This window comes from Vipera ursinii, assembly GCF_947247035.1.
Source record: "Vipera ursinii genome assembly, chromosome: 3".
Classification (NCBI taxonomy): Eukaryota; Metazoa; Chordata; class Lepidosauria; order Squamata; family Viperidae; genus Vipera; species Vipera ursinii.
This window is the reverse complement of record NC_139516.1, coordinates 69401425-69413513: the sequence shown is the minus strand read 5'-3', so window position 1 is coordinate 69413513 and position 12089 is coordinate 69401425. Positions and strand designations below refer to the sequence as shown.

Below are 12089 nucleotides of genomic sequence, written 5' to 3'. Positions count from 1 at the left end.
TCAAACAACGCCTACCAATCTGGCAAGTCAATGCCCACAAACTGCTTGCCTCAAAAAGCAGCTGTCACCCAGATTCAGTGTCAAGAGCTTTCATACTGCTTGTTTAGGAATGTAAAGTGAAATAATACTGCACACTTTCATGAGCTGAGAGGAAATGTGGAGAGGATGGATGCATTTGCATTAGAGTTGACACATCTGATCAGTTGACACAAACCAATGGTACTACTTTTAAACATGTAGGCATCATCCTTCTGATTTTGCCCTCATGAGATTCCACAGGGAAGAAAAACCTAGTTTCCTCAAATAAAGATTAAGTAAACCAGAGAGCTAAATAACTTATCTGGACAATGGACAATAAAAAGTAACAAACATCTTACAAATACTTCCATTTAAAATTATGACAGGCGTGGAACAGATGCTTTTGCAGCTCCTAAAAGCACTCCTGGCCATTGCACCAACTTCCCCCCAATCACGTGACTACATTTCTACATGCGTGGCAACTACTTTGCCTTCACGAGACTGTGTTTTGCATTTTTCTGAGGAAAATGTCCATTCAGAAGAATGAATTTGCACTTACAACTGTGGCATTTGCTTAATGACTGCAGATTCGGTTAATGATACAGTGGCTGCAAAAAGTGCCGTAAAATTGGTCCAATTATATGAGGATAACTGCTTGTTTTTCTAAATCTTAAGCAGATTTCCCCAAAAGCTGTACCAGATGTTTGTACAATTTCTGTTATATTTGACCATTGACAGGGCATTTTCAAAATCTGCTGATTAACAATAGCAAAAGTTGCAGTACAAATATTATCATTATTGAACAATGTGTATGTATATGTGTGTGTATGTACACACACACATACATACACACACATACACACATATAGACATATACACATACATACACAGACAAAATATATTAGGAAAAACTATTTTTAATATAACATATTAAACATAATAAATATATTAAGAGAAATGTAGATGAAATATATATGATTTTTCATGAAGAATTTGTTTTTTTAAAGAAGATAGAAGTTGTTGCAGATAAGAGATAGAATAAACTGACAATAGAAAAAATGAAAAACCAAGATGAACCAATTTGACATTCATATATGAGGACCAAAACCATAATCATCTTTCTGCAATTCAAATCTAAACTCACAATAACTGCTTTGGGAATTAGCTTGCATTTCAATCCAATGAATATTTGGATTGTAACTTTCACTGATTTTAAATAGGACCTACTTCTGAATAGATAATTTATAGTTTTACGGCCTTAAGTTTACTACAGCTATTTAAAAAGAAAAATGAAAAGAAGTAGCTTACTTGTTTGATGTTCCCTGCAGATTAGTCAGTATTGTAAAATTATTTCTTACACTTCTCAAACTTGCCAAGACCTATTAAAATGTAAGAGTACACTGAATAACATAATACATTGTAAAAACTCAAATTGTAGAATTATGTAATATACAGATGTTCTTAGGTCTCACAAATGTCAGCAGAAGAGAATTAAGCAAAACTATTTTTATTAAAACAAATTTGTTTCCATTTTTAAAATTATGCTTAAATACATATAATAACAAGGACTAATATTATTCAAATTGATTAAACAATGTTATAGCTCACATTATATACGTATCCGTAATATTAGATCTAGTTTGCAAAAATCTGGAAAATCACCAGATGGCAGCAAAGAGATAGTAAAAATTATAATTCTTTGCTTCCACCTAATGACCATATAGATTTTTGCAGCCCAGATTTATACAATACATATGTAACTGAATTTTATATTCACACATTTGGAAATAAAAAAACCAGTCTATTTATTACCAATAAATAATGATTTGAAAGTATACAATAGACAGTAACTGAAAAAAACAGAATAGAAGTTTATGTGTGAGTATAAAACGCTGTTAATAGCTTATCAGTTAAAACAGGACTATAGGCCCTGGAATTACTGCCAGTCTTGAAAAGAGCAGCAATGCAACAAAACACAAAGAAACTTAATTGCTTTAGCAACATCAGAAAAATAATCGTGTGTGTGTGTGTGTGTGTGTATAAATAAAAGGTAAAGGTTCCCCCGCACATGCGTGCTAGTCGTTTCCGACTCTAGGGGCCGGTGCTCATCTCCGTTTCAAAGCCAAAGAGCCAGTGCTTGCCCGAGGACGTCTCCGTGGTCATGTGGCTGGCATGACTAGACGCCAAAGGTGCATGGAACACTGTTACCTTCCCACCGTGGTGGTCCCTGTTTTTCTACTTGCATTTTTACATTCTTTCGAACTGCTAGGTTGGCAGAAGCTGGGACGAGTAACAGGTGCTCACTCTGTTACACAGCACTCAACCCGCCAAACTGCCGACCTTCTGATCGACATGCTCAGCGTCCTAACTCACTGAGCCACCGCATCCAAAGGTGAGATACAAATAAGTAAATATGAATAAAATTTAAAAAGCCATATTTATAGTTTTAGTACAGTAATACTATGAGCAGTAAAATGAAAGTAAATTTAGCGTAACATAGCTGGCAAGATTAAGAAAGCAAAGATTTACTCAGATTTCAGTAAAATAAATTTAATGCTAATGTAGTAAATACAGAAGCTAGAAACTGAAATAGAAATTTCCACTTCTTTTATTGTGAGGTCATAAGAAAGCTGTATTTTTGAATACTTGGAATGCTTTTCAACAGATCTCTCCCCTTGACATTATGAGATAATCTGACAACTGATTTAGCTGCTGTTAGAGGCATAAAGCAACTGTAGCTTATCAGATAAGCTTTCAGAATGGGTTTTAGAGTATGAGTGGAGAATTTAAGGACCTTGAAGTCTAATGTGACTAGGGCAGGGCTAGCTGGCTCAGGAATTCTGGGAGTTGAAGTCCACGAGTCATAAAAGAGCTAAGGTTGCCTACCCCTGGCCTAGGGGAATTGAGAAGGACAATGTGGGCAGGTGAAGGAATCCTGAGGGCAGGTCTAAGTGAAACAACAAACAGTATTTACACATTCATGTTGGTTCTCAAATATTTTAATTCAATCTTGTTAGTGGTAGAGACTGTATTACAATATTTGGAACATACCTGTGCAAATGGTGTCACTATCAGGTCATCTCCATGTCTAATAAAAAAATGAAAACAAAAAAGAGCATTTGTTTTAGAAGATTTTGAAAAATAACTGTATAACTAAGAATCATCACAATATCTGTTCATCTTGTTTTAAAACGTTGACTAATTTTAAGTTTAATGGCTGTAAAGTTCATGTCCATGCACAAATTAAGATTATAAAGATATACAACCAAACATATGAATAGTGATTTTTAAATTAGTATGAGAAATGATGTCCTTTATTGCTGTATAGTTTTTTTTCTCCTCCAGATCTGGAGCTGTTCAGGATTCTACCATTTGCATTCTGACTATTTTTTATGACTAATTCAAAAGAATTTCTTCACTTAATCCTATATACATTTTTCCGCAGCATATGACTGTTTCCTTAATATGTATTAGAAATGACAACTTTCAGTGTACAGGATACATCTTCCTTTGTATTTAAAAAAATTAAAAATATTCAGCATTTTATGTATTTACAGTAGTAGGTGTATGCATGCTTTAAAAATGATTTTAAGACATACCTCAGAAAGCATGAGAATGGGCATTCAGTACCACTTTTATATAGGCATGCCTTTTTGAGCTTTCCACATGAAAAAGATACTGCTGCTTTAATGAATTGATTGATTATAACAGCTGCCTCTTTAAAGTGGGTCCTTAAAGTAGTCATGCCCTTATTCAAGCTTGTATGAGGCCTGAAAAGGACATGTCTACTTTGAAATAATAATAATAATAATAATAATAATAATAATAATAATAATAATAATAATAATAATAATAACAACAACAACAATAACAATAACAATAATAATAATAATAATAATAATAATAATAATAATAATAATAATAATAATAATAATATTGGAAGGGACCTTGGAGGTCATCTATTCCAACCCCCTGCTCAGGCAGGAAACCCTATATCATTTCAGATAAATGGTTGTCCAGTCTCTTCTTAAAAACCTCCAGTGTTGGAGCATTCACAGCTTCTGGAGGCAGGTTCCATTGATTAATTGTTCTAACTGTCAGGAAATTTCTCCTTAGTTCTAGGCTGCTTCTCTCTTTGGTTAGTTTCCATCCATTGCTTCTTGTCCTGCCTTCAGGTGCTTTGGAGAACAGCTTAACTCCCTCTTCTTTGTGGCAACCCCTGAGATATTGGAACACTGCTATCATGTCCTCCCTCCTCCTCCTCCTCATTAAACTAGACATACCCAATTCCAGCAACCGTTCCTTATATGTTTTAGCTTCCAGTCCCCTAATCATCTTTGTTGCTCTTCTCTGTACTCTTTCCAGAGTCTCAACATCTTTTTTACACTGTGGTGACCAAAACTGGATACAGTATTCCAAGTGTGGCCTTACCAAGGCATTGTAAAGTAGTATTAACACTCCATGTGATCTTGATTCTATCCCTCTGTTAATGCAGCCTAGCACTGTGTTGGCTTTTTTGGCAGCTGCAGCACACTGCTGGCTCATATTTAAGTGGTTGTCCACTAGGACTCCAAGATCCCTCTCACAGTTGCTACTATTGAGCAAGGTACCTCCTATACTGTATCTGTACATTTTTTTTCTTGCCTAAATGTAAAACCTTACTTTTTTCACCACTGAATTTCATTTTGTTAGATTGCGCCCAATGTTCAAGTCTGTCAAGATCCTTCTGTATCTTAAGCCTGTCTTCTGGAGTGTTGGCTATTCCTGCCAGCTTGGTGTCATCTGCAAATTTGATGAATTCCCCATCTATCCCCTCATCCAAATTGTTGCTGGGTTCTATGATGGAATGTAGTGAGGAGCTTGATTCCCAGGAGGAAGGGGTGATTTCTAAAGAAGGAAGAGGTAACTCAACTCAGCCCAGATGTTATGTGTAAGAGAAAGTGGCTGAAACAGCCCCTCTCTAATAGTTCACAGACTATATTGTAGACTCAGGTAGTAGAGTCCAGTTTGGCAAGATTTTGTCTATAGCTATGAAGCAATGAAGAACTCAGCTTGGAAGAAATGCCACATATCACTCTTGGTTTTGGGCGTGACAGGCTGCAATTTCTGTGCATGTTAAAGTACCCCTTGGAAATTGTTTTCAAGCATGCACAGTATTTAAAATATATGGATAAACTGTTTATCAAGTTAAATCAAGAAATTTTGGAATTGTTTACCCTTAATATAGAAACGTTTCCTGTCTAAATGTCCTATTTAATAACAAAGTGAGTCCAGTGATTCATTTTAATATATGTTGCTGATTTGGAACGATGTGGTTTTTTTTACTTTTAAAAATAATAATTACTGTTTTTTTTTTACTTTTAAAAATAATAATTATAAAGTGATAGTATAAACCAGGGGTAGGCAACCTCGGTTCTTTTATGACTCATGGACTTCAACTCCCAGAATTGGGAGTTGAAGTCCATGAGTCATAAAAGAGCCGAGGTTGCCTACCCCTGGTATAAACCCAGGTTCAAACTCCCCAAAGACACATAAGCCAGCTGGGTGACCTTAGGCATGTTGTCCCTCTCAGTTCAAATCAATATCAGTCTGTGTAAGAAGCCACTGAAAAAATAAAACACCTAATTGAATTATGCACTGATGACATTGCTCTAAGAATTACCGTGAATGCAGTACAAAATGAGCAGACCCAGTAATCATGTGGCACAAACTTTTGAAATAGCAACAGCCTTGTTAAAAGCCATTTTTATCACTGTAGTAGTTTTCTGTATTATTTGGCCATTAAAAATTGCTGCTAATTTAAATGGTCCTCTAATCAGAATGTATGTCCAAAGAAATGAAATAATATAAGCAGAAATCATCTTTTTCTTCTTGTAACATAAGGCAATAAAGACTAGGAAATTCCAGTTAGGTTTGTATACTAATTCTCAGTCGGAAAAAGGGCATAACAGTATGAGAAAAGGCCAGCTTTGAATTTCCTGGCTTTTGTTGACATACCCTGCTTTTAATGTAATTTAAACACAATTTGTCTGGATTTTCAATATGGAAAATTAGATAATAACTATGCAAAAAATAAAAATATACAGGTGTTCCTCATGTAAACTGTGATTATTCAAGTCCAATGTTACCACTGTTGTTCCAGAAGTTAGAGTGCAACAAAACATTGTACTATATTCTTGGAAACTAAGAATATACTACAATGTTTTGTTGCACTCTAACTTCTGGAACAACAGTGGTAACATTGGACTTGAATAATAATCCAGAATTCCAGCTACCCAGTCATTCCACTCCTTGTTCTCCCAAGTCCTGATGACCAGTAAAAGCTCATTCTTTATTGGGTTGTGGTTTTGGCAGGCAGAAGGGGAATGTTCCCTTGGATTCCACAGAATATACAAACATCTTTCTTTCCTTTTTCAAGCCGGCATATTCTGTTCTCTGTTCTTTTTGTTGTTACACTTCAACCCTAATGATATGAGAGGTACTGAATTTATTATTAGAAAGGGGTTGTTGCTGTTTGCCTGATGATGATATTCATGGAGCTGATAGCAACAACTACCCACAGGATGATTACACACCTAATTTTCTAATATTATCAGCTTGCAAACCCTGTTTTCACTTTTCTGAGAAAATTCATCCTTTCAGAAGTTGCCCCAGGATTATTCTAGATCAACATTTTCCAATCCGTTGCCTTCAGATCTGTTGAAACTAGAATTCCAGCCTGCTCAGTAGAAATTTGAGGATATAAAAGATCTACTTACTGTTCACTTGGAACAGAAGAATTCCGTGACATGGTCTTTGGTGACAGATCATAGTCACTGTCTGATCGATAAAGAAATGACTCTCTACGCTGGCTATGCCCTGGAAATGTGGTGTGGAGCACAAGTCCTGAAGAAGAGCCAGCCTGAGGATCAAGTGGGCTACGACCAGGTGAAGGGCCATTTTCAACATCAAAGCTGTGAACAAGAAATTCATAAATATTACTGACATTGTATATTTATTATCTTAATCATGACTTAATTTTATATTTTCAAAGCTAAAAATGACAATATGATTAATTCCCACTTATCACAACTGGGCAACAGTGGGTAAACACTTAATCAGAATAATGTTTCTGAAAGCTGAGTGCCTTTACATTCTTGAAGGAATTTGTAACTAAAACTGTTTAGTTTTTGTTTTCCAGCAGCCTTGAATCTTCAGTGGCTCCCGGAATCCATCTTCCAAGCATACTTCTTAAGATCCTTCTATCCTAAGACACATCTATTTGTGAAGGTAGAGTCAGCTTTGAGTATTCCTTAAAAGTTTTGATTAAAGTTGTGGGGAAAAAGAAACAAGATATCAAACTGTATTATAGAGATCTACAGTACAAGAAAAACTATGGACTTGAAAATGTATTTCCTAAAACAGTTGTTAAAAAAATAAAAGCATGTCTATTTTTAGCATTCAGCGGTAAGAACCCTGTTTTCAGGTGACAAAGTTACTGAAGTATTATAGGATAAATATTTATGAACAGTTTCATAAAGTCCTACCAGTTCTTTGTCTATAAATATGGAACAAGACAATATGGCTAGAAATTGGGAAAAATTAGTATATGTACTTCTATTGAAAAAAGTGGTGCAAATAAAAAAAACCCTCAAACAAATTATTGAAACTTCGCAATAATTTTTAAACCAGAAAATATTTGTTTAATGTTTTACAAAGATTGATAAATCCATACATGTAGAAAGATAAGCCAGAGGAACAGAGAGATGTCTGAAAAGACAAAGAGTCGTGAAATCAGGTAGCTAATATAAAATGGATAAGAGAATAGAAGGAAATTTATATTTGCTTCACTGACAACAGCCAAAACCTTTCATCATGTAGGTCATGGCAGAATATAATCCATGTTAAGACTAATAAGTATACCAGAAAATCTGATTTATTTTCCTCAGAAATCTTATAATGAAGATGAAGCTATTGAAAGAACTGAATCTGTAAAAACAAAGTGATTATACAAAAAGTATTGTAGTACTCTTTTCAGTTTTTCTCCATCTTATTGTAATGGTTTGTGGAAATGAATTTGGGAAACAGGAGGAAGAGCTGCAGATTGGACAAAAGTCAACTGAGCATGCCAAAGGAAAATGGGCTAGAGGGGGAATGGAAAGTCTCAGAAGGAACCATTTCTAGTTTCTTGGACTAAAAGTGGGAGGTAGGGAAGAGATTTACATTCTGTTAACCTTACAGTACAGATAGACTTAGTACTCTAGGTGGGCTTCTTGTCTGGACTGCCTTGCAAGCCTGACATCAATCTTGCAAGTCTGAAAAATTATCAGTTGAATCAATAATTAAGTAATTCAGGTTTTATATTTCATAGATTTATCACCAAGAATAACCTCTGGCAGCATTTATAATTGCAATAGCAAACATATGGCTCAGCAGCTCTTTCATTCATTATTAATTTTAGCAATTTTCAAATAAATATTTCTCCAAATAAATTGCCCAACTGAATGAGTGTTTAGTATCTTCTCTTACAAATTGTATATAAGAAGATAGATTAGGGAATTTTGAAAAAAAAAGAATCTAGAATCCTCTTTTCAATGTATTTTTTTAATAGGAAGTATTTTATTAATGAAGTAGTTACATCAGGTATCACTTAGAGAATGAAATACTCCCTGTAGCTGTAGGTTTAGAATATGGCCATAAGAACCTTACTTAAGTGTGTGGCTCTCATATCCTTCCTACTCTGAGTCAAGTATAATGCAAATCATTAGGACCTTACAGATCTTTGAAGGAGTTCCTATTTTGTTGATTCAAGTGTAGCATTTCTTGGAAACTATTCCACAAAGCAAAGAGGTGCCCTGCTTCTAGGCAAAGGAGTTGAGCAGCTGCTTCACTTCACTCAGTAATATTGCTTCTGTGTAGGCAAAAAAGCTCAGTCAACACGTTGTATCTGTTAATAAATGTAAGCCAGCCTCAACTCAATTAGCAATACACATCCACAAGTGCCTTGTCTGGAGGCCATCACCCACAATCTTCACATTCCTATGTAATAGGTTTTCTTTCCATTTGTCACAGATTCTTGTTATACTATATTTGCATCATGTGTATTCATGAAAATACCAGGAGCTGCTAGGACATTTAAAATGAAGGATGAATTAGATCAATTATTGAAGGAAATTCATTTTAGCAGCCAATGGAGTAATGGTGCGTTGTTCTTTCTCTCCCACCTATTTTTCCCATTTGAGATTGCTCTCTTGCAGCTCTCCAGCTGGATTGCATACATCTTTGAAATTCCATCGAACAACTTTTGCATAGTTATCCTCCTCTCCAATTTCTCATCTTTAATTCCACCCTCCTGAGTTAAATTTTCTATAGAAAAGTTGATTACAGATGTATTAAATATAATTTGTACAAGGATAATTTGGTCCTTTAAAAATTAATGTATCTTGTGAAAAACCCTCAACCTGCAAGAGAAAGAAAATAGATCTCTGGGTTAGAGTTGGATAGGGTTGCTAAGAAGACTATAAATGGTAAGAAGAACCAATCAATCAAGTCTTGTCCAAATAAAGTCCAACTGTTCCCTTGGCACAATGAAAAAACCAAAAAAATTACACACTTTGAATATGTAGTGTGATCAGACAATGGATTTAAAAAAATCTATGCTTAGGAAGTCTGATGCAAGTAGAAGAAAATGGACAAGGTGGATGGACTGGATCAAAGAGGTTGAAAATTTGTAAGAGAAAAAAACAAGATGATGAGCGGATTTTTCTGGGCACCCCCAAAAGCTGACTTGATGATATCTAGCTTGAAAACTAATTATATTAGTCTGCCCTATGTCATTATAAATATGTAAAAAGTTAGCAGGCATCTGATCACATGTGTTTGGGTCAAGTCCATCATTCTGTCCTAACACTACTTGGTTTATGCTGTACAGTCTGTAAACCATACAGTATAATTCCTTAGATCTCTATCATATTGATAGATGTTTCATAAATCACCTATGGCATTTTCAGATCCTGAAATGGAAATTTAAGACCTTATATGCACAAAATATATAATGTTCGCTGAACTGTAATCTTTTTAGTGTCCATGATTAAGTCAATATTGTGCAAATCTGCAGTTTTGATATTAAACATATTCATCATAATGAAGTCTGATTTCATGTATGGCTATTATTGACTCTACATTGATGGAAAAGCATTTGGTGTCCATAAACTGAGAAAAAGAAACTTTTCTAATATCTCTAAAAATACAGAACAAGAAGGAAATAGCTACTAAATCATGTTTAAAAAGTTTGCCATTCTGACAACGTATGGGAATTGAAGTAGCAAAACATCTGGAGGGTACCCGTATAGGAAGGCTGACATACACTAACAATGTTATTAACTCAGCTCAACACTCACTTAGAACAGAGATACAGTACAGAAGCTGTCACATTCCAGATGGTGCCGAGTTATGATTCCCAGCATCTGTGCAGCTGGGGATGTTTGGAGTTACAGTTCATCTTGAGGATCGTTGATTACTTGGAACTCTTTGGTTTATCAGAGGGGGAAAAACAGCTACTACTTCATGTATTCATGCATTAAAAACATACTATCTAAAACAGTTGTTTTGAAGTGATAAATTCTTACCCTCAAGAGATAGGGATTCTATTCTTTTTTTTCCTGTTAAAATCAAGATAATCCACAATGATTTCACATGTACCATGAAGTCAACTCACAAAGGTCATGAATTATATAATTTCTGTCAAATACACATATGTCATTTGTCTCCCTTCCTCCCTACATCCAGGACTATAATTTATTCCATATCAAAAACAGATTCAAACTAGAAAGTTAAATAATAATGACTCTGAACTGAACTTGCTAATGGCTTGACTTCTTAACAACATCTCTCTTTTTACTGCTTATATAATAAGGTCTGAGGTGTGTTTTTTTGCTTATTTATTTATTCTGTTGTCAATGATACTTTTTTACATAGCTGGTTTTGCCTGTTTCAAACTTAGTTGTTCTTTGCTGGCCATTACTCTTCATTCAACACCACATTAAGTTACAAGATTTCAACTGTATGATAATGCTTGCAGATGATTAATTCTGACAATTATTCATGTTTAATTACTATAATTATAATGCTTTAAGAACCTCTTGTATTTCATGTCAATCTTCACAAAATTCATTCCTAACTTGAGAAATCAACAAGCATCTGAATCTACTTTGTTTAGAGAATGAGATCTGAAATCTTATATAAGCCCAACAGAAAATGTTTTCACAGCTGCAGAATTCATCTCCCAAAAGACTTCAGAGAATGAAGTTTTTCCAAAACTATCTCTCTAATGTTACTTGAGATATAGGGTAAAAACCAGGTTTCACTGTAATCTTTATGGCAGTAGAAAGTGTGAAAAATGATTCCTTTATCTATTTTTCCCCAGAATTTCAATAATCCTTTTAAGTTTAGTAAGTGGGTTTACATCCATTATTTTCTAATAAAGCTTATGAAGTATCCAGCTTCAGCTTTTTCTACAAGTGGAGGTATGGTTACTTAAAGCTGAAGTTTCTATATTATACATATACTTACACAGAGAGCGAGAGAGATTCATATGCTATATCCTGATGGGATGGGGTTGGGTTTTATTAATGTGTTTTAACCTGCTTTTAATGTGTTTTAACTTATTTGTGGGCACCTTGTTTAATCTTTTTTAATTTTTGTATTTTATCTTTTAATATGTATTGCCCTGTTCACCGCCCTGAGTCCTTCGGGAGAAGGGCGGTATACAAATTAAATTAATAAATTAATTAATAAATATCAACCCACTTAGCATTTCTGTTATACTGCTCTCATTGCAGCCAGTTCTGAAGTAATATTATTTGTAGAAGGTGTGGGAAAAGTTATCTTTATATGTGGCCACATAGTATGAGCACAAAACTCCTTAGGATTTTTGTTATGATTCTTAATAGCTGATTTTGAAAGAACTTCGGGGTAATCAAAAAGACTTTGAAGCTTCCACAAATATTTATTTTGGAACAGATTAATTTGTATGACAAATAATTTGATTAAGGCAAAATAAATTGTTTTCCTTTTTGTTTTGAATATAAACA

At 34.5% G+C, this 12089-nt stretch overlaps 1 protein-coding gene across 2 annotated transcripts in view; it reads right to left on the bottom strand.

Annotated features, from left to right (window-relative positions):
- PDE4B (phosphodiesterase 4B) overlaps positions 1–12089 on the bottom strand; it is a gene marked incomplete at its 5' end in the record, with an annotated part of 229830 nt that overhangs the window by 59306 nt on the left and 158435 nt on the right. For both annotated transcript variants that reach the window (XM_083361117.1, XM_083361118.1), the window contains 3 exons: positions 1327–1397; positions 3070–3106; positions 6777–6971. In XM_083361117.1, coding sequence (XP_083217243.1) covers positions 1327–1397; positions 3070–3106; positions 6777–6971 — 303 coding nt within the window. The remainder of the gene's footprint in view (positions 1–1326; positions 1398–3069; positions 3107–6776; positions 6972–12089) is intronic.